Source organism: Jaculus jaculus, chromosome 17 (genome assembly GCF_020740685.1).
Source record: "Jaculus jaculus isolate mJacJac1 chromosome 17, mJacJac1.mat.Y.cur, whole genome shotgun sequence".
In the NCBI taxonomy this organism is placed as follows: Eukaryota; Metazoa; Chordata; class Mammalia; order Rodentia; family Dipodidae; genus Jaculus; species Jaculus jaculus.
This window is the reverse complement of record NC_059118.1, coordinates 27463641-27487830: the sequence shown is the minus strand read 5'-3', so window position 1 is coordinate 27487830 and position 24190 is coordinate 27463641. Positions and strand designations below refer to the sequence as shown.

Below are 24190 nucleotides of genomic sequence, written 5' to 3'. Positions count from 1 at the left end.
AAATATAGTCAATCTTATATCATCTTTCCACCTCCTCTCCTCCTGTCATTTTTGTATTTTTAAGTTCACAACCTAGATGTTACTCCATTTTGTAGTATTTCCAAATGTGTTGAAATAAATTCTTGCTTTCACAACAGTCAACACAGAAAGTTTCTGTCATCAAAAATTATGGGGCTTTCTTCCCACTAGAGGCATACAAGCAGTCATTTTGTAGAACATACACCAAAGTAACTGTATATCCTATAATTTACTTCACTTCTGATGTAACATCAGAACCTGCTGGGTGAAGGTGTCAGTCTCCAATTTTCAGTCCCCTCCCCCAACATAGATGCCATCCATAAGCCCCAATTTGTTTTCCCACTGCTTCTGACCAAGTATCTATGAATTAGGTTTCTTCCAACCTACACCTTGGATTTGATTAATTTAGTTGACTGCTTCACAGAATTAGGGAAACACTTTTACCAGTTTATTATAAATGATACTACAAAAAGTAGAGATAAAGATGTGCATAGGGTAAAATGTGAGAAAGATTAGGTCCTTCCCTGCCAACTTGTTCCTGCCATCTTCCAGGACTTGAGCATATGCAGCTCTTTGGAATTTCCTGAACTCTTGCTTGCAGTTTTGTGGGATTTTCATTACATACGTGTTGTATTAGAGAGGTAGGATAAACCTAGTGGTGTTCTATGCTTTAGCATTCCTCTTGGCTTTTCTCCCCCCCCCCAAAAAAAGTCTGGCCCAGGCTGACCTGGAATTCACTCTGTATTCTCAGGGTGGCCTAGAACTCCCAGTTATCCTCCTACCTCTGCCTCCCCAGTGCTGGGATTAAAGATGTGCACCACCATGCCTGGCTGCTGCCTTTTCTTTCCTTTCCCATTCCCTTTGCCTTTTGACCTTTGGCCTTTCACCTTTGTCTTTCCTTTCTGTCTCTTGTCCTCTCCCCTCCCCTCTCCTCCTTTCTTTTCTTTTTCTTCTTTTCTCTTTCATACAGCCTGCCTCCCTCCACTGTGAGGGGCAGGACCCCTCTGTAGTAAGGAAAGATCTTGATCTTGTGACTTATTATTGAAGAAAGTAGATCAGATCTTTTCCCTCACTCGATTACTCCCTCCCTCCCTCCCTCCCTCCCTCCCTTCCTTTTTTTCTCCTTTATCTTTTTTTTTTTTTTTTGAAACATGGCCATGGCCAGCTCCAAGACAGAAAGGTGAGGAGAAATTAGTGTTTTTATAAATTACCTTGGGGAAGAGGAATTCTGCTTTTTGTGGCCTGCTGTGGGGGCCAATTTTTAAAAAGTGACCAAAAACACAAAATTTAAAGTAACAGAATTGCAAAAAGGGTACAGATAAGACCTGATTCTTCTTCCCTTTCTCCATGTGAATAGCATCCCTTAAGATACTTTTTTATGCCTTAATTTTTTTTTACTTTAAGAATTTGATTATAGGTATAACTTTTAGGAATACTTTGCTAGATAAATTCATAGAGCAAATTCAATTTTCCTATTGAATTATGTTTGTGTTGCTCAACCAATTTATTGTATGTATTTTTTTAGGCTGATAGGTAGAGTTTGTTAGCATAACTTTTTAAAGGTTATTGTTTAATTATTGATTGTTTTTACTGAATTATCTTTGGGGCTGTTATAGTCAGGTTCACATTGCTGTTACAAATCACCCAACCAAGAGCAGCTTGTGGGAAAAAAGAGGTTTATTTTGGCGTACAAGCTCGAGGGGAAGCTCCATGACAGCAGGGGAAAATGATGGCATGAGCAGAGGTTGGACATCACCCTCTGGCCAACATCAGGTGGACAATAGCAAGAGGAGAATGTGCCAAACACTGGCAAGGGGACACAGGCTATAACACCCATAAGCCTTCCCCCAACAATAACACAGCCTCTTAGAGGTGTTAATTCCCATATCTCCATCAGCTGGGAACCAAGCATTCAGAACTGCTGCGAACTCCCTGACCAGCAGGATAAGAACGACCAGCAAACAAAGATCCTTCTCGATCACACTTTATTGGAGAGCCTCTTGGTTAACAGGAAAGTTGATGGCGAAGGGGCCGGGGCGCAGGAGTGTAGCTGCTTTTATAGGGTGTAATACTACAAGACACCTACGGATTGGCTGCCACCTGCTCACCCACCACCCAGGGCCACGGGATAGGCCCAGGATGCATTACATCATGTGCACGCGCAGCATCAAGCAAGACTGTCGCCAGGATATGACCGGTTGTTCGTCACCACTCTCAGCAGGAAGTCAGCGCCATCTTGTAATGGCGTCTGTAGCCGCTCCCTGCACAGAACACCTAAATTTCTGAGGGACACCTCAATCAAATCACCACAGGGGTCAACCTTAAAAGAAAATATGGAAGATATATTCATTTTGACTCCATTGTTGTTTTCATTTGCCTATACACTTGACTTTTATCTTCCACATTTATTTAAAGGGAAAAAAGTACGGGGAAAATATGCATTGTAATTTTATACTGTTTCTTCATTTTTAGAAATACTTGGTAGTACAGTATTCCTTATGCAACTGTTTGGGGAAGTGCTTCAGCATGTTAGCCAAGTGTGCTTTTGTTCACTGGTATGTCAGGTGATGGAGGGAAGGGACTTTCCTGAATCCTGTGAGAACATGAAAGATGTATGTCTTTGTTCACTGGTGAGAATATGGGGGAGGGAAAATTCTCTCTTCTGTGAAGACAACACTGCACTAGAGGAAGGTGATGAATGTTGATTTGGGTTTGGCTGAAGAGGGTGAGGAAGGAGAACACTTACATTCTTTCATCTGTGTAGTATATCATGTTCTTAGAAGTTGAGCTTCAGCCTTAGCTGACAAGCAGTGAAATTTTCTTACTGGATCCTCCTCATCCAGTTGTGATCACATCTGTTTCATGTGTAATCATAATATTTTACTATGACTTTCCAAATTAATACTTTAAGGAAAAAAGTGGATCAACTTAGGAGACTAACCTTGTTGCAGTCAGGTTCGCATTACTGGTAGAAATCACCCAGCTAAGAGCAGCTTCTGGGAAAAAGGTTTATTTGGGTGTTCAGGCTCGAGGGGAAGCTCCACGATGGCTGGGGAAAACAATGGCATGAGCAGAGGGTGGACATCACTCCCTGGCCCACATAAGGTAGACAATAGCAACAGGAGAGTGTGCCAAACACTAGCAGGGGGAACCTGGCTATAACACCCATAAGCCTGCCCCCAACAGTACACTGCCTCCAGAGGCATTAATCCCCAAATTTCCATCAGCTGGGAACCTAGCATTCAGAACAACTAAGTTGATGGGGGACACCTGAATAAAACCACCAGATTCCACCCTGGCCCTCATAAACTGATATCCATATGTGATGTAAAATACAGCCATAATACCAAAAAATAACCTCAAAAACCCCATAATGGCATATAATAAATATTCCCCCCCAAAACCATAATGGCACAGAATAAACATTCACACCGCAAAAGATGGCATTGGGCCTAGCAAAGAAATATTCAAGCATACATGATTTAAACAGAGCAAACACCAAACTCTGTAGCTTCATGTCCAACAACTCAAGTTAGTGACAAATCTCCCAGTCCGAAAACTTTATAACCAGTCACAAGTCTCTGGCCTTCCAACCCCCCCCCCCCCCTTCAGCTAGACTTACAGTCCTAGAAAACTTCATCGGGCCTGCAGCTTTCCTTAGCAGCTACCTTGTGGTTCCTGCATCTCCACTGGCTCTTCACTGCAATCCACAGTTTATTCTCAGTGCTCTATGGGGTCTCTATGCAGGCAATCCTGCTTCACACTGTCCATGGCCATTTCCAAAACACAAGACCATGTTGCAAACTCAGTGACCCTCTCTTTCCTGCATTTCTTATACTCCACAATACCAGGTAGGGTGCCAATTCGTTATTCCAGGGGAAAAATAAAGCATACTTGGAAGAACAGGACACTCCTTGAGTACTCAGGCCCTTTCAAAAGAGTCTACATTCTTCCTGTTGCCCCAGTGCATGTCCATTCACTTTAGACATCAGGTTTTTTTTGTAGTAAGAACATTCAAAATTCCCTCTTATTTTGACATATTTTATCATTAAAGTAGTTTGTCTACTATAGATCACTAGACTATATTCCTTTTAACTGTAACTTAGTGTTTGTTAAACAACAAATTTCTTAGGCTGGAGAGAGATGGCTCAGCTGTAAGGCACTTGCTGCAAAACTTAATAACTCAAGTTAAATTTCCCAGTACCCATGAAAAGCCATATTTCAAAGTGGTGTATGCATCTGGAGTTCTTTTGCACTAGCTAGAAGCCCTGACATGTTCATTCTCTCTCCTTCTCTGCTTGCATATAAATAACAGTGTTTTTAAATAATAAATTTGGGCTGGAGAAATGGCTTGGCGGTTAAGGCATTTGCCTGCAAAGTCAAAGGATCCTGGTTTGATTCTCCAGGACCCAAGTAAGCCACATGCACAAGGTGGCACATGCATCTGCAGTTATTTTGCCATGGCCAGATGCTCTGGCATACCCATTCTTCCTCCCTCCCTCCCTCTTTCTTTCAAATAAATTAATTAAATTAATAATAATAAATTTATCTTCTATCCCTCTATCCTTCCTAGTCTCTGGTTATCATTGTTTCTGCTCTCTATTCTTTTGATGTAGTTTCTGTTTGTTTGTTTAGAGAGAGAGAGAAAATTGGTGTGTCAGGGCCTCAGCCAGTGATATCTAACTTGAGACACATGCACCACCTAGTGCACATATGCGACCTTGCACTTAACATCTGTTATGTGTGTCTGGCTTACATAGGATCTGGAGAGAGATCGATTATGGTTCCTTTGGTTTTTATAGGCAAGCTCCTTGACTGGTAAGCCATCTCTGCAGCCCAGACAGTTGTTTTTAAAAAGCTTCTATGTGTATATAAGGATATGTGGATCTGTCTTTTGTCCATTATTATTATTATTATTATTATTATTATTATTATTTAATTTGACTTAATGCTTTCTAGGGTGATCCATGTTGTTACACATGAGCAGATACTATTCTTTTATGTGGCTAACTAATATTTCATTATGTATGTGTACATATCACATTTTCATGTGTTGGTATAAGGTTAGATTATGTATCTTAATTGTGCAATAAACATGGGAGACAAATGTCTTTTCATTATACAAATTTTCTTTTAATTAGATATAAACTAAGTGATGGGATTGCTAGGTCATATACTAGTAGCTCTATTTAAAGAACTTTTGTATTGCCTTCCACAGTGGCTGTACTGATTAACATTTCCACCAGCCATACATGTAATTTTCCTTTTCTCCACAGTCACACCAGCATTTGATAGTTTTCATCTTTTTAATAATAGACATCCTTATTGGGGTGAGATAATATCTTATGGTTTTGATTTACATCTTTCTGATAACTAGTCATTAATTTTTTAAATTTGCCTGTTGGTCATTGGAGTCTTCTTTTAAGAAATATCTGTTCTGCCATTTATCCATTTTTAAATGGAATTGTTTTGTGTTACTCATGTATTGTAGATGGTAATCCCATAACTAGATTCCAAATATTTTCTCTCATTCTACAGGTTGTCTCTTCCTTCTTGATTGTTTAGTTTCTGCATCAGAGCATTTGAGTCTGACTTAATTCCATATGTCTGTTGTGATTTTGAGAATTTTGGGATCTTACCCAAAAAGTCTTTACCCAATTAATGTTTTCAAAGCTTTTCTTTTTTCCCTTCTCCTAGTTCTTTAGCAGTCGTGTATTTAAGTTTAGGTCATATATATTTTAACTTTTTACTCCACTTTGAGTTTCTTCTTCTTCTTCTTCCTTCTTTCTTCTTTCTTCTTTCTTCTTTCTTCCTTCTTCCTTCTTCCTTCTTCCTTCTTCTTCCTTCTTCCTTCTTTCTTCTTCCTTCTTCTTCTTCCTTCTTCTTCCTCCTTCTTCTTCCTCCTTCTTCTTCCTCCTTCTTCTTCCTCCTTCTTCTTCCTCCTCCTTCTTCTTCCTCCTCCTCCTTCTTCCTCTTCCTCCTCCTTCTTCCTCCTCCTCCTTCTTCTTCCTTCTTCTTCTTCCTTCTTCTTTCTTCTTCTTCTTCTTCTTTCTTCTTCTTCTTTCTTCTTCTTTCTTCTTCTTCTTCTTCTTCTTTCTTCTTCTTGCAGTAAGAAACGCAGTTAATACAATGGTGGAAAATGCTTATACTTCATATCCAATAAACAGTAAAAAAAAAAATCTGTAAGTTACAAGGCTATTAATACAAAAATTAAAATTTATTGCTACAGGTAAATGAACTGACACAGTGAGGACTGTCTCTCTGCAGGGAAACAAAAACTGAAATATCTAAAAAAAAAAAAAAAGTCTGCTGCAAATCATTAAGTAATGAATTTTGGGGGAAACATCATATATTGTGCATGCATTACAAAGATAAGCAACCTTAAACATACCTTTCCAAAAATGATGGACTCTAATCTCAAGGGTCAGGACAGTTTTGAGACACAACTGATTTACTACAACTATGTGCAACATATTTTAAATATGTACATTTATAGTTAACTATTTTAAACAAAGGTAAGAAAATCACTCTAGCTCAGGCTGACCTGGAATTCTCTCTGACATTGATTTATTTCTGTGTTTTCTATTTTCTTCCATTGTTTCTATGCCACCACTCTATGTTCTTTGGGTTATTATAGCTCTGTAATATATTTTAAAGGTAAGTATTCTGATGCTTCCATTATATTTTTTTAACTCAAGATTGCTTTATTCATTTTAGTTCTTTTCTGTTACCATTCACATTTTAGGATTTTGCAGTTTCTGTGAAAAGTGTCATATTTTGATGAGATTATATTGACTCTCTGTTTTGGGTAGTACAAAAAATTTAACTATCAATTGTTCTAGATCATGGCATATCTTTCCACTGTCTTGTGTTCTCTTTATTGTCTTTCACTATTTTATACTTTTATACTAGAGGCTTTTAACTTCACTGGTTAAATTTATTCATAGGCATTGTTTATATTTTGCAAATGTGGAGTTGGGCATGGTGGCATATGCTTTTAATCCCAGCAGAGGCAGGAAGATCCCTGAGATCAAGGCCATTCTGAGACTATGTAGTGAATTCCAGCACAGCCTGGGCTAGAGTGAGACCCTACCTCAAAACAAAGAAAAACAAAAAAAAACTGCTTGCTTCCCCCTGCCCCCACTTTCTCTCTCTTTGGTTTTTGGTTTTCTGATTTTTTGAGGTCGGGTCTTACTCTAGCTCAGGCTGACCTGTAATTCACTATGTAGTCTCATGGTGGCCTTCAATTTATGAGGATCCTCCTATCTCTGCCTCCCAAGTGCTGGGATTAAATGCGTGCACCACCATACCTGCTACATTCTTGAAAATATTTATTTATTTATTCATTCGTTCATTTGCGAGAACAAAAGAGGTAGATAGAGAATGGATGTGCCAGGGTCTCTATTCAGTGCACATGAACTCCAGATGCATGCACTACCTTGTGCTTATATGGGTACTGGGGACTCGAACCTGGGTCTTTAGGCTTTTCAGGCATGCACCTTAACAGCTAAAGCCACCTCTCTAGCTTTCTTCTTTTCCTTTCTCCCTCTTTCCCTCCTTTCATTCTTCCCTCCTTCCCTTATTTCTTAAGGAAGAATCTCATGTAGCCTATGCTGGCTTTGAACTCCTGATCCTCCTGCCTCTGCCTTCCAAGTGGTACATGACAGACATGTGCTACCATATCTTGTTGCTTTTTTGTTTTATTTTTCAGGTAATTTATTCTTGATGTATTTAAGTGCAATTGAATTTTGTACATTAATTTTTGCATCCAATCATAATTTCATATGTTATATTGTATCCAGCATCTCCTTTTACTTTATTGAATATATCAATTTTAACAAGTTGTTTAGTACAGTCTTCAGGTTTTTCTTCTATGTATAAAATTCATGTCATTTGCTATCAATGGCAAATTGATCTCCTTTCTTACATTTGGGTTATCTTTTATTTCTCACTCTTGCTCAGTTTCTCTGGCTAGGACTTCTAGTTCTATATTTAATAAAACTAGTGAAAACTGGGCACATTCATTCTGTTTCAGAATGTAGAGAAAAAGTTTTCAGTACTTCCTCATTTAGCATATTAGTTGTGGCATTGTCTTACAACCTTTATTGTGGGGAGGAATATTCCTCTACATGTAACATGCTGAGAGCTTTTATCTGGAAGTTTTTGAATTTTATCACATGATGTTTATGCAACTGTTAATGATTGTTTGGGTTTTGTCTTTGTTTTCTTGATGTTATGCATTAAGTTTATTTTCACATGTTGAGATATCCTTTAATGCCAGTGACAGATCTTGCTTGGTCATAGCAGGGAAGCTTGTGTGTGTGTGCGTGCATGTGCGCACAAGTGTGTGTTTGTAAACATTTACTTGCAAGCACAGAAAAAAATAGTAGGGAGACAGAGACAATGGGCAAGCTATGACCTCCAGCCTCTGGAAATGAACTCCAGATGCATGCACCACTTTGTGCATCTGGCTTTATGTGGGTACTGAGGAATTGAACCTAGGTCGTTAGGCTTTGTAGGCAAGTGCCTTAACTGCTGAACCATCTCTCTTGCTCTGTTAATATATTTTTGAGATTTTTTTTTACTTCTTGGATAGTGGCCTATAGTTTTATTTTATACTCTCTCCTTGTTTTATTTTGATATAAAAATTATACTGGCTCTCTCATAATCTCTCTGTTTCATTTATTTGGAGTAATTTTTCATGAATAAGTATTATTAACTTTTAATCCTGAGCTTTTTTATGGGGGTGGGGAGTTGAGGTAGGTTTTCACTGTAGCTCAGGCTGATCTGGATTTTACTGTGTAGTCTCAGGGTGGCCTTGAACTCACAGTGATCCACCTACCTCTCTCCCCAAATGCTGGGATTAAAGGTATGCCTCACCATGACTGGCCTCTTTACCTTCATAATTGTAGGCATATTCAGAGTCATGGTGACTTTGGTCATTGCAATAAATTGAATCCTTCAAGAAATTGAGTTAGACACATGTTTTACATTCCCATTTATGGTTATATTTTAATATGCTAAGTGTGCAGTAGTATTATGTACCAAAATGCATATGCCTTAATTCAAATACATTTATTAAAGAATGTTCATGAGTACCTGAGGCATTGGTGATTACATTAGTCAGGGTTCTCTAAAGGAACAGAACCAACAAAATGAATATATATGTGACAAAGGGGATTTAGACAATATGGGCTGGCTAGTCCAACAATGGCTCTCTTATCTGAATGCTCATGAGGCTGTGAACCCAGGAGCCATGTCAGTGTATGAGGCCTCATACCTCAGTACCCTGTCTGGTTCTGATGGCTTCCAGGATTCCTGGAGTAACTGTTAGTGAGGGGTTCTAGAGAGGTTTTTAATAAGTTCTCTATTTGATCTTTTTTTTTTTAAAAAAATTTACTCATTTTTATTTATTTATTTGAGAGCTACAGACAGAGAAAGAGGGAGGGAGGGAGAGAGGGGGAGAGAGAGAGAGAGAGAGAGAGAGAGAGAGAGAGAGAGAGAGAGAGAGAGAATGCGTGCACCAGGGCCTCCAGCCACCACAAAGGAACTCCAGACTCATGCGCCCCCTTGTGTATCTGGCTAACATGGGACCACCAAGCCTCAAACTGGGGTCCTTAGGTTTCACAGGCAAGCGCTTAACCGCTAAGCCATCTCTCCAGCCCTGATCTTTGCTTTCTGTTGTGTTATTTTGGATCATGTCTATCTCTTTTTTGAGGTACGATATCAGTTCTAGTTCTGATTTTCTTGATGCTTTCTGGAATTCATTCTTGCATTTGATCAAGTCCTTCATTAAGCTTAATCAACTAGTTACTGATATCTTCCATTTGTTGACTCACCTTTAATTCATTATATCCCTTTTGAGGCTTCTAACATTTTCTTCAATTAAGTTAGGCCTAACTGTCAAAAGCTTAGTTCTCTAAGAGACAATTCTGCTCAATTTTATTGGTGTGATATTTGGTTTTTTGATTGTTTGTTTCCAGTTGAGTAATTCTTTTGATCAGGGTCACATTGGTCGTTGTGTTTTCATTTTAGGATTGAATTCTATTGATTTCTCTATGATTTCATTAGTCTTCCACTGTGGGGCTAAGCATCCTTGGTGGAGATCTGAGTTTTCTGACTTAATTTTTTGTTGTTATTATGGTCTACCCATCATGGGGAAATGTCTTATGGAATTGAGGAGGAAGCAAGCATTTGTCTTTTTGGATCTTCGGAGGGTGTTCTGTTTTAAATGTGAACTGGGTCTGTGTAGAATGGGGTTATAACAACAGATGCTCAGATTCTGGAGATTTCAATTACATCAAAAGTACATAGGGAACTGGGAGGTGGGGAACTGAGACCCGTGGCCTACTCAATACACTACCATGTACTATTCAGCACATGGTGATTAGGGGTTGGAGAACTAGGAGCTGGGAAGCAGGAGAGCCAGGGGCAAGAGGCCAGTTTCTACAGTGGCTCCTGTGCCCTCTGGTTCAGGGGAATAGGGATTTGGGTACCCATGGGCCAGTCAGTAGGAAACCAGAGCAAAAGGCTTGCTTCCACAGCTTTCACAGAAGATCAACCCAAGGCAGCAGCAGAAGTACCAGGACCAGGGAACTAGGAGGTGGGGAATCAACCAGGAGCTCTGACTTACTCATCCTGTGAGTGCACCCTCTGGAGTAGGGGATCCAGGAGTTGGAGACCCAGGTGCCTTTTAGTCAGGAAGAAGCAAGGGACCTGCTTCTGCTGCAAGCTTGCAGGGTTCAGGAAGCCCCAAGCCAGCAGTGGTGGAACCAACCAGGACCAGGGAATCTGTGTGCACACCTCTGGAGCAGGGGATCCAGGAATTGGGGGCCAAGGGGCACTTTAATCAGGAAGGTGGAGCAAGGAGCCTCCTTCAGCAGCAAGTTAACAGGGTCTAGGCTGCCCCAAGCCAGCATTAGGGAATCCAAGGGGGATCAGGGAATATGGTGGGGTAGGGAACAGGGCGATCTGGCCTACTCACTCCATGTGCACCCTCTGGAGCAGGGGACCTGGGAATTTGGGCAGATAATTTTTATACAGGAGAATGTTTCTAGGAAAGTCATTGTATATTCGCATTGTAAATGCCAATTTAGTGCTTTTAGATAGTTGATTTTCTTACCTTTGTTTAAAATAGTTAACTATAAATGTACATATTTAAAATATGTTGCACATAGTTGTAGTAAATCAGTTGTGTCTCAAAACTGTCCTGACCCTTGAGATTAGAGTCCATCATTTTTGGAAAGGTATGTTTAAGGTTGCTTATCTTTGTAATGCATGCACAATATATGATGTTTTCCCCAAAATTCATTACTTAATGATTTGCAGCAGACTTTTTTTTTTTTTTTAGATATTTCAGTTTTTGTTTCCCTGCAGAGAGACAGTCCTCACTGTGTCAGTTCATTTACCTGTAGCAATAAATTTTAATTTTTGTATTAATAGCCTTGTAACTTACAGATTTTTTTTTTTTTTTACTGTTTATTGGATATGAAGTATAAGCATTTTCCACCATTGTATTAACTGCGTTTCTTACTGCCATGACCAAATACTAGCAAAGAGGTAGGTTTTATTTTGACTCACAAATATAGGGGTGTGGTGAGGCATGGTAACAAGAGCATGATGTGGCTGAACACATTCTCTGGTCCTGATCTGCAATCAGGAAGCAGAGAAAGATGAATTCTGCTCAGCTTATTTTCACCCTTTCACCCTTTTATTCACTCTGAGACTTAAGTAGCAATAAAGATTCTCAATATTCATATCTTGGGTTCTGAATACATTGTTACTAAAAACAATTACCACTACGTAGAGCTAATGACTGATTTTAGAACTTGTCTGAATAAGAATTTAAGATGATCCTGGGACGTATTGGTGTAACAAAAACTTTGGCAGATGGATAGAACATTACAGGCAAAGTTGAAAATCAAGACGAGTAACCTTCTGAATAAAGTAATATTCCCTGGATTTATATTGACATGCATGTATGCATGTGTATATATTTACATGTGTACCTACATTCACATACATACATGCAATGCCAACTAGTAAATATAGATAACTTTAGTGGAATTAGAAAAATCTGTATTTTATGACCATGATGATAATACTTTATTCAGGAAAGAATTAAGAGAAATATTTAGCTGCAAATTTGATAAGCACTTATTATCTTAATATATACATGTGTATTTTGTTTGTTTTTTGAGGTAGGGTCTCATTCTTGCCTGGACTGACCTGAAATTTACTTTGTAGTCTCAGTGTGGTCTTGAACCTGACAGCAATCCTGCTGCCTCTGATTCCAGATTGCTAGGATTAAAGGCATATGTCACCATGCCCAGTAGAAAATAATTTTTTTTGTTCTTTTTCAAATTGTTTGGATTTAATTTTTATTTGAGTATGAGAATAAGGGGGGGGGTCTATAGAATGGGCATGTCAGGGCCTCCAGCTACTGCAAACAAACTCCAGATTCATGTGCTACCCTGTACACCTGGCTTAAGTGGGTTTGGCCAATTGAATCTGGGTCCTTTAGCTTTGCAGGCAAGACCCTTAGCTGCTAAGCCATCTCTCCAGTCCTTATTTTCTTTTTTTAAAAGACAGATCCTCAATGTAGCCCAGGCTGGCCTCAGACTTGCTATGTTTTGAAGCTAAGGATGACCTTGAAGTTTAGTCTTTCCAGCCTCCACTTAGTAAGTGATGCAGTGACAAGCTGTGTACCACCACAGCTGGTTTTCTGTAGTGCTGTGGATCAAACCCAAGGCTTTGTGCTTGTTAGGCAAGAACTCTAACAACTGAGCTATCTATATATCCCTAGCTCACAAAAATATTGTTTAGGGTACAAAGTGTGAAAGAGTCAGCCTATGGAAAGACTCTGCAGATGTAAGTTGCACTAAGTTATGAAAGTTAAAATTACCAGTAATAGGACAAAGTCATATTTTGTCTTCTCCAATACTGGTTATAAGGAAAACAAATGATTTCTCTGATATACTTGCTGACACTGAGAAATCAGAATACAGTTTTGGAGAAGTTTAGGCAAAACTAATTGAAGAACATTTCACAAAGTAATAACTAACTAGCACTCTTCAAACATAATAAGATCGTGATCTTACTGATGAGCTATGATACTTTTGCTACAGTTATATAAAAATCATGGGTAAACAAAAGCTTTTTCATTGTTGGTCTCCTACAGATTTTATGTTTCTATTAATTTTATTTATTTGAGAAAGAAAGAAAGAAAAAGAAAGAAAGAAAGAAAGAAAGAAAGATTGAGAGAGGGAGGGAGGGAGGGAGAGAATGGGCTTCCCAGGGCCTTTAGCCACTACAAGTGAACTCCAGACGCCTGTGCCACCTTATGCATCTGGCTTACATGGGTCCTGGGGAATTGAATGTGGGTCCTTAGGCTTTTCAGGCAAGAACCTTAACTGCTAAGCTTTCTCTCCAGCCCAGTATGTTCTTCACCTTTTGATAGCCATAGATACTATCCACAGACAAGTGTTAAATCTTATGTGTAAGCCTAGGGTACTAAGATTCTTCTGCTCCTGGGGCCTAGAATGTGTCAGGATTTCCAAGCTCAACAGTGGCCTGTTATTATTTCCATGCCCGTGACGTCTCAGACCCTTGCCCGTAAAGCTTTTGCTGCTGTCATTGCTAATATACAATGGCAGGTGCTGCTGCTTTTCCCACTACTTTGCTGCAGGAGCTCTTAACTGCTTTGCAGGCTGTACTGTCAAGGCCTTGTAATTTCTGTTGCTCTGTTCCTTTTCTACTGACCAGGCCATTGGGCAGGTTGGAGTGCTCCCTGGCTGCTCCATTGTGGTTACTCTGTGTCTCATGGGTTCCACCCCCTTCTGCATTTGTCAGAGCCAGCCACTTTATGGTCACTGTGTTACTTTCTGTGTGTTCATCACATAGCCTCCACTGAAAGTTGACATGAAAAGGCTGTTTGACCTGATATTGCAACCCACGGTGGCAGCACAGGAAGGCATCTCCTATCCACTTCATAAAGTGACCCAATTAATCTGCTTAGATACCAGAAAAGATGTGTTTGTAACACAGATTTTCATGCAAGTGAAGGCTTGTGCTACATCAGTCATGGTACTGTCCCCTCCCCCTTTTTAATTACCTTTCAATACAGTGTGTTTCTGTTAGGCCGCCAGGGCGAAAGCTGTTCTGCTGGGTGTGAAAGGCTATAAGTTCCCCAGGCTTGAAATAGCAAGAAAGTCCTGTGTAGGTCCAAATAGTAATGACTGGAGCTGACTTTTAGGAGTTGGAGTTGTCCTGCAGTTGCAATTGAACAGGTACTTCTTCCGGCTGGCTGGCTGATGGACAGTTTTTTTCCTTAAGGTACCCAGGGCATTAGATAAGTGTCTTATTATTTCTAATTAGGAAGTCTTATACCCCCATCCCTACATTTTGCTCATTTATAGGAAAATAAATATCAAAAGGAGTATGTGCAAAATAAGAACACTAAAATAGTTTTTATTTTATTTTATTTGAGAGAGAGAAAGGGAGAGAGAATGAAAATGGGCATGCCAGGGCCTTCAGCCACTGTAAACAAGCTCCAGAAACAATTGCCACCTTATACATCTATCTTACCTGGGTCCTGGGGCATTGAAACTAGGTCCTTTTGCTTTGTAGGAGAACACTTTAATGGCTAAGCCATCTCTCCAGCCCCTAACATAGTTTGCGACATTGTTTAACAGCACTTTCAGCAGGGCTGAACTTTAGCTCAGTAGCCCAGAGAGAACTGGGCTCCCCTTATGTATCTCATCAGTTAAAAAAAATATTGAAGTATTTCTGATATTTTCCTAGAATCCGTCATATGGGAGAAGTTAATCTGTTAATTTCTTAGTTTTGACAATTGCACTATCATTGTATAGGAGAGTATATTTAATGTCTGTCATGTTTGTATTTTACTCTCAAATGGTTCACAAAAAGTTGTGTTTATCTGGGAAACAATGTAAAAAAAAAACAGGAATCTCAATAATGAAGGTTGTATGTCTTTATTATAGCTTTTATATAGTTTGAATTTCAAAATGAAAAATTGAACACAAAATTTTGGACTGAGTTGTTTAAGTCTTCATCATGCATTTCCTCATTTGAAACCAAAAATGAAATGTGACACCTTCAAAATCCTTAAGGTGGTAAACTGTTCTTGTCACCATGTTTTATTTTGTGTGTGAACTGGAGCATCCAGCTTACCCTTACTCAAATAACTGGCCTTGCTTTTTTGGAATATAAAGTTGATGAGGGCTAACACTGTGTGTGTGTGTGTGTGTGTGTGTGTGTGTGTGTGTGTGTGTGTGTGTGTGTGTGTGTGTTTCTGAGGTAGGGTTTCACTCTAGCCCAGGCTGACCTGAAATTCACTATATAGTCTCAGGGTGGCCTTGAACTCATGGTGATCCTCCTACCTCTGCCTCCCGAATGCTGGGATTAAAGGTGTGTATCACCACACTCAGTTCACTATTCTTTTAAAATATTACCCAGTGTTAAGACCATTGTAAATGTAACCAATATTTACTTAGTAGGCATTTGCATTGGCATTATTTATATCATCTTTGCAATATTTCTTTGAGAAGATAGATACTGTTCATATAATAGATGAGAAAATTCGGGTCTAGGATTAAGTCATTTGCCTAGGGTTACTAGGAAATTGCTGAGTTATATTCACACATAAGAACTGATGATGGAATTTGGGTTGTTACGATAACTTTTGTACTTCAAATAGAGTGCCAACAACAGACTAAAAGAATGATTTCCAAGCCCATCCTAGTGAACCAGTGAGTTTATTGTGATTGCTCATGGGAGCATAGCTGAAGGGTTATTACTTCGAGGAGTGTGCATCACTAAAATGTCTGACCATAGCATGGATGACTACTTTACTTACACACACGCACACGCACACACACCACCCCCCTCTTGGAAATAGCTCTCCTGATTCTTATTTTTACTATTTTTAATTTTTGTGGTGTTTGGGATCAAGTACAGGGTTTTATGAATGCTGTTCAAATAGTCTGCTGCTGAGCTACATCCTTTAACCTTATAATTTATTTTTAACCTCATCCTCAAACCCCAAACTAACATATAATTTGAGGGGTATAAGTACAGCAATGTTTCTGAGAGTTATCAGGACTGCAAACTACTTAAAGTACACACTAGTGGTTAGATGTACATTATTGCAATTTTCTTTTTTTCCTATTCTGTATATTAGAGGCAATCTTTCTAAACATAAGTCTTTTTTTCACTTTCTTTATTATATAGTGTTGTTTGGACATGTAGTAGGAAATTTCCTCTTGTTTTGATAAAAGTAAACTATTCATAGACCATAAATAGGTCAAATAGATTTTTTTTAACTTTTCACTCTTTACAGGTAGTTCTTTAATGACATGTATGAAAATTACAGTTTTCTTTGTTCATGAAAAATATGCATATGTCCTTCATGTATATAACTGTATGTATATCTATACTGTATTGTTTACCTTCTTATTGCTAGGACAAACTACTAGATAAAAATCAGTTTAGGAGTGGAAGGATTTATTTCAGCTTAATTTCAGGTTATAGTCCATCATGGTGGGAGGGCATGTCTGCAGGAGCTTGAAGCAGCTGGTCATATTGTGTCCACAATGAGGAAGCAGAGAGCGATGAATGCTGCTGTTCAGCCAGCTCTCCTTTTTATCTAGTCCAGGACCCGGCCCATGGAATGGTGCTGCCCACAGTAAAGGTAGGTCTTTCTATTTGAATTGAACTGATGAAGATAATTCCTCTTAGGCATGCACAGATATTATCCTAATCTATATCATCCCTCAAAGGTGGTTATAGATCCTGTCAAACTGATTGACAATCAATATAAATTATTATTATACATCAAGTAGTATGTGTAATACACATCCTTACATGTACAAAGGATTTTTTTTTTGCATTATTATTTGTAACAGCAATCCCAGCAATTGGAAGGTTAAGGCAGGAGGAAATGGGGTTAGGATATAGATATTTTATTACCTAGGGAAAAACACAAATAACTATTGTTAGAAAAATGCTTATTCTGAGCAGATTGAAGACTCCTTAGAAAGGGACATAAACTATAGACTAAGTAAATATACATATGTATGCATTAATGAAAGATGTTTCTGGTAATTTTAAATTAACTAATATATAGAATTGTTGCATATAAATACAGATGTGGTTAGGTAGATTACTGAATAGATAGTAATTGATTAATTACTTAGCATATGAAGGATAGATTTTAACTTGATGGTAATGAGAATAACTTATTGTCAGGTGGTAAATAAACAAGGAAGTGATGTGTTTAGGTTTTTGTTGCAAGTATTGTTATGATTATAAAATTAAAGTGGCTGTTCAGGAGAAATAGATGTGAGCCACATATGCAATTATTAAGTATTTTTTTATCAAGAATATAGAAGAAACTGTTTATTATCTAAGATAAACGAAAAATGATTTTGAGTAAATTGACACCAATAAGTCAAATTAGTTTTTTTTTTAATATTTTTTGTTCATTTTCTATTTATTTATTTATTTGAGAGCGACAGACATAGAGAGAAAGACAGATAGAGGGAGAGCGAGAGAATGGGCGTGCCAGGGCTTCCAGCCACTGCAAACGAACTCCAGACGCATGCGCCCCCTTGTGCATCTGGCTAACGTGGGTCCTGGGGAACCGAGCCTCGAACTGGGGTCCTTAGGCTTCACAGGCAAGCCCTTAACCGCTAAGCCATCTCTCCAGCCCTCAAATTAGTTTTGTCATTTTTTTTTTTTGAGGGAGGGGAGCGAATGAGAATGAGCCCACCAGGGTCTTCAGCCACTGCAGATGAACACCAGATGCATGCGCCCCCTTGTGCGCATTTGCGACATTGGGTGCATGTGTCTAGCTTATGTGGGACCTGGAGATTCAAATGTGCATTCTTTGGCTGGTTTCACAGGCAAGCACCTTAACTGCTAAGCTATCTCTCCAGCTCAGTTTTGTCATTTTTATTATATGTATAAAATATTTCATCATATAATAAATACAAAGTTAATGATATATTTTTATGCTAGTGGCTTCTGTATTGGAAAGTGCAGACATATGACATGGAATTAAGATCAGAATTGTTGCCTATAATTTTTAGAGAAATTACTACTTATGTAAGTGATATTAATCATGTAAGAAACCTCAATCATTTATTGTTTAAGAATCACAAATTACGACAATACAGTGATGCCACTGTATATTTAGTGGAATGCTGACTATGAATTTCCTGGCAAGGATGCAAAGCATTCAAAGACTGACAGTTTTGTACACAGCTAAACATAGCCTTTTTGACCATTCCAATACGTATACTCTTAAATATATATAGGTATGCTTTCAGAATTATGTGTATATAAGTCTTGCTTGTAAATATTTATAGTAGCTTTATATATAATTGATAAATGGTAATATCATCCTGTAAATGGTAAAAGAATGTGGTACATCTTTTCATTGGAATGTTGCACAGCAATAGAAGCCACTGTAGGGCTAGGGAGATGGCTCAGCAATTAAAGGTGCTTTCTTGCTGCCAAGCCTGCCTGTCTGGGTTCGATTCCCCAGTACCCATGTAAATCCAAACACACACACTGGTGACATGCCTCTGAATTTCTTGTTAGCAGTGGCAGGAGGCCCTAGCACACTCATATTTTCTCTTTCCCTCTCCTCCCCCTTTCTCAAATAAATAATAATTTTTTAAGTGAATGGAGAAGACTAAGACTAAGACCATGATGTCTACATGTAATATGGCATCATGGCTGGGCTCCTGGGACCGGAAAAGGTCACTAGAAAAGAGAAAGAAACCTAAATAAGCTGTAGGTTTTTGTTAGTATCCAATTAGTTCATTAATTTTAACAAACGAAGCATGGTAATGAGGTATTAATAATAGGGATTTGGTGATTTGATTCAGGTTCCCTGTATTCATGTGTTCTGAATGTTTGATCCCCAGCTGATGACAATTTGGGAATTATAACTTGTTGGAGGTCTCTTTTTTGGGGAGGGCTTATGAGTGTTGTAGCCAGCTTCGTCTGGCCAGTGTTTAGCTCATTTTCCTGCTGCTGTTTGCTACTTGCTGTGGCAGAGGGTGATATCCAGCCTCTGCTCATGCCTCATTTTCCTTGCCATCATGGAGTTTCCCCTTGAGTTTGTCTGCCCTAATAAACCCTTTCCTCCCACAAGCTACTTTTGGCCAGGTGTTTTAGCAGCATGAAGGTTAATTACAAGGGATGACTAGATATGAAGTACATTAGTATTCTCTATGCCATCTTCACTATTTTTCATAAATCTATGACACCCTGAAAATTTATTTTAAAAATGAAAAATCTATCAACATGTATCAATCCATGCACAAAATTGGTTTTAGGCTGTTCACCACTAAGAAATTGGCAAGAGGACTAATGAAGAATAAAGTAATGGCAAATACAGGGAAGGCTACTGGAACTTGGAAGAGAAGCCCCTTTGCTATTCTTTGTAGTGCTCCTATATTGCCCTCTACGTATAAAGCCCAACACTACAGTGGATGACAGTGGAGTGGTGTTTTCAGGGTACAGCTCTAGTATCACTATCCAGGACAAATAAGGGGGGCTTTGAAAATTGATATGTGGAACAGGGCTCTAATGACAATGAATTAAATTATTCCAGAAAAAGTATGACAATAAAGATGCTTAACCTAGACCTCTGTGTAGTGCTAACTGGTAAGGAATGTAGTACAAAAGGGGGGAAATAAGTAAATTGGGAGGAAGAAAGTCATGTGATCTGCTGCAAGTTTTGAAAAATATTGGTTACATTTAGCAACATTGATGTCATTGATGAGTTGTGTGAAGCAGGGATCATGCAGTGAGTTTATATATGTATAAATGACAATTTATGGGAATTGATAATTTTACAGTAAACAGATTTCCCAAATTACTTCTTGGCTGTAAGGGTAAAACACGGAAGGTAATAGTATTACTTTTAAAAATTAGTTGGGACAGGAGATAGTTCAAATTAGTAAATATAACTGCATCAATATAGAAAAAATTTTAAATTCATTGTTGTATTTCCAGTGCCTAGAATGGTGAAAAGTATGTTAATCATACATTTGTAGCAAGACTAAGGAATATTTGAGTACTTCAATAAAAGGTGACATTGAATACATAATAGTATATTCCCGTAATGTTTTCATTAATAAGGTTTTTAAGGATGTAGGAGAGGAGTATGTTGGGGTTATAAAGAAGGAAATGTTAAGAATAGGCATGGTTAAATTATTTAGCATTACTGTATGAGATAATTGATTTTTAAAAACCTTTATTTTCGTATATTACTTGTATGAACTTTGTTTTTGATGTTTATATTTTTTGTAATCATTGAAAACAAATTGTAAAGTTTGGTTTTGGTTTGGGGACAGCTAGGGATTTATCTCTTATCTGCAGTAGTACAAAGTAGCTTTCATAGGATCAAATACATTTTATGATCATTTTGTATAAAGTAAGTATGAATTTAGTTCAATTTTTCTTTATCTTTTTATTTAGTCTACAAATAAGAAACCCCGAAAATGTCCAGGAGAAAAGAGCAGAATTGAAGCTGGAGTTAGAGGAGCTTGTCGTGGAAGGGCTAACGGACACCCTCAACAGAATGGTGAAGGGGAGCCTGTCACATTATTTGAGGTGGTGAAACTGGGGAAGAGTGCAATGCAGGTAAATTTTTAAGTGTTTTTATTTCATGTATAAAGTAACAGTCAGTAACCTATGTGGAACCTGACAGTGTATATATTGACACTTCATGTACATTTTGTGTATGGTTGTAATAGTTATTGAACTCACAATTTTGCTATGCTAAATATATGCTCTACCGAGTTAAACCCCAGCCCATATACACTTGATAGTGTTTTAAACAAAAAAGGTGATTCTTTATAGTTTTCTTTTAAAGAGCATTTTGTTTAATACCAAAGTATTGTTTAACTTTGCTGAGTGATTGCCTTGATATAGATTTCTAGCACAGGATGATATTTTAATAACATTTTATTCAACAGCTACTATTCTGTAACAAAGTGATTTTTACTGGCTTATAATTAAAAAATGTTTTTCCTAGATAATTTTTATACACACACACACATGGACACATGTGTGCGCACACAGATAATCCATTAACATTTGCATTTTGTAGCTTCAGATCTCAACTAAAACAGTTAAACTGTAGTTTATTTTGTTCAACAAAAGTTGATTGAGAGCTGGGCGTGGTGGCGCATGCCTTTAATCCCAGCACTTGGGAGGCAGAGGTAGGAGGATCGCCGAGAGTTCGAGGCCACCCTGAGACTACATAGTGAATTCCAGGTCAGCCTGAGCCAGAGTGAGACCCTACCTCGAAAAACCAAAAAAAAAAAAAAAAAGTTGATTGAAATCTGATTTTTTTTTTCCCCCCAGGCATTGAGTTAAGCATAGGGATTTATGTAGTGTGAACTGATTTTGCCTGAACCTTGTGTTCATGGACTTTGAAATTTTGGGATTAACACTTATGCAGATCATTAATGAGTTATAAGTGTACCAGTACTGACGAATGCCAAATTAACTCCAGTTGGTCTTAGTATGTTGATAAACAACACTTGTATAATAAGAAATTGATGATAGCTTTTTATAAATGAAATAAATATGCCAAGTGAGTTGAGAGTTGAGACAATTTATTCTTCAGTCTGCGTTGATAACCACTGAGCTAAATCCCCAACCCCTGATAATTACCTTTGAAAGCAAAACTGATTTTTATTTATTATAGTACAGTTGTTGAAAGAGATATCTTATGGGATAAGCCATTCTGTCTTCCATATGGGAAGCCTTCTAAAGTACAGACTGTTCTAAAATCATTGAATTCTTCTACCTACCAAGTTAAAAATTCACTAGCCTTCAAATTTCTACATACCATATGCAGAAGAATTAGCCATATTTTAGCTGGACATGCGTTTTATGCTATCACTTCTCTAAGGAAAATGGGTAGTATCTGTGGCTTATTTAAATCTGTTCATTTATGATCTGTTAAATATTACCTAGTATCTGTCATAGAATATCTTTGTATTTTGAGCCATTAATTAATCAATCAGTCATTTTGTAATGTTCATTGTATGAAAGGCTTAAAAATTTGAATCAATATTTAATTGGCTCAAGAATGTGTAAGAATAATGCTGTGACCCAGTGGGTACTGCACTTACTGCACAAACATGAGGTCCTAAATTTGGGTTGTACAATTATGCAATCCCAGTGTTCTTATAGCAAAATGGGAGGTGGAGATAGGAGAATCCCCAAAGCTCATGGGCCAGCTAGCATGGCATACACAGCAATGAATAAGAGTCCCTGTCTTAAGCAAGATGGAAAGTGAGAAGTGATACTTGAGTTTGTCCTGTGATGTTCAGTTGCATGCTGTGGCACTTACCTGGCTATATCCACACATCCTAAAATTAAAAATAATTTATCTAAAAATAGTAATTAAAAGGAGCTCTGAGGCCTTAGAGGAAAAAGCAAATATACTATTGAATGAAATGAAACTCATTGAAATAGGAGCACAAGACATTGATGGATGAAAGGACTGTCATTGAAGAACCATAAAACCTTACAGAACTAACTAAATATAGGTACTTGAGTAGAATTAATATATGACAGTATAACAATAGAAATACATTAATAGCTATAACTACTCCCTTATGAAATATTAGAGACATGATTGGAAAATCATACTATACGTAAATTAAGTTTGAGGAACAATTTGAAGTGACAATTATTTCAACATGGTAGAAGTTTTAGTAAAAGATTATAAAAGTGTTCTTTTGCATATGAACAGATAGTCTAACAATTTCAGTTATTATTAACATGAACATAATCATGATTTTAGGAGCTATATATTTTCCTATTTTTTTTTTATAAGTGAACTTTTCATTTACAAAAGAAGTTACTTGGTTAACATAGTTGACCCATCAAATTCTGGATCCTTATTTTAACCTATTTAAGTACACTCTTGCTCTTTCTAGTTCTCATTCATCCGGCCTGACCCTAGTGAGGAACACCTAATGTTCCTACTGATGGTAAAGGTCAAGCTTGTAATACTCCACATGAATCATAAATGAGGTAATATTATAGGGACTGATGTAAGGTGGCACTATAAGTATGATATAAGATGGTAATATTATATAAGTGGGGTAACATTATAAAGTGAGGTGTTGGAGGTGTATATATATGCTCTGGTCACAGGTACTGTGCTGCTATGAACTGTTCTATTCTAGATTGCTTATTTCCTGCTGGACAGGCATGCATGTTTGTAGACATGCATTCCTTTTGGTTGTTGTTTTTATGTAACCTCAGCTATGGAAGAAAAGGTCTTGGAGAGTCTACAGATGTAACTAGATGTCATTCCATTAGTGAGGGAACTGAATAGGCTCTTGAAATTCAGGCAAGGAAAGCCTGATGAAGGCAGTGATACTGTACCTTGGAAAAAGCATTGCTTCTAGGATGCACATGTCTCTAAACTCAGACAGGGTTTGTTAGCAAAAAGTGACTGTTTTATGACTGCTATTGGTTAAATTCCACTGTGGCTGTGTACTATAAACAGCCCTCTCTCTACTAAATTGTAGCAGAACACCTCTCAGAAGTTATTGAAAAGATTTTTATAGTTGTACCCAAATCAAGAGCAATGAATGGCAGGATTGGATAATTCATCCTGGCCTGTATCACTCTCTGTGTAAAATACATAATTGTTTAAACAATTTCATACATGTATATATAACATATTTTCATCATATTCATTGCCCATTATTTTCTTCTTTCTTTGCCCCCACTGAACTTATTCCCATATAGTACTACTACTGCTTTGATGCCTGCGTTCCTTCCCTCCTTCCTTTTTCCCTCCCTCCCTTCCCCCTCCCTCCATCCTCCCCCCCCCCTCGCTATCTAACTAGCTATCTTCTATCTGTCTTGTCTATCTTACCCATCGAGTTTTAGTTGTGTTTTTTTTTTTTTTTTTTGGTTTTTTTTTTTTTGAGGTAGGGTCTCACTCTGGCTCAAGCTGACCTGGAATTCACTATGCAGTCTCAGGGTGGCCTCTAACTCACGGTGATCCTCCTACCTCTGCCTCCTGAGTGCTGGGATTAAAGGCGTGCGCCACCATGCCCGGCTGAGTTTAGTTTTTGTCACACTGAGTTTAGATAAGATT

The 24190-nt window shown here is 38.0% G+C and overlaps 1 protein-coding gene across 1 annotated transcript in view; it reads left to right on the top strand.

Annotated features, from left to right (window-relative positions):
* Stag1 (stromal antigen 1) overlaps window positions 1-24190 on the top strand; it is a 476250-nt gene that overhangs the window by 124250 nt on the left and 327810 nt on the right. Inside the window, exon 4 of the mRNA XM_004664349.2 lies at window positions 20533-20697. Within this exon, the coding sequence (XP_004664406.1) occupies window positions 20533-20697 (165 nt within the window). The remainder of the gene's footprint in view (window positions 1-20532; window positions 20698-24190) is intronic.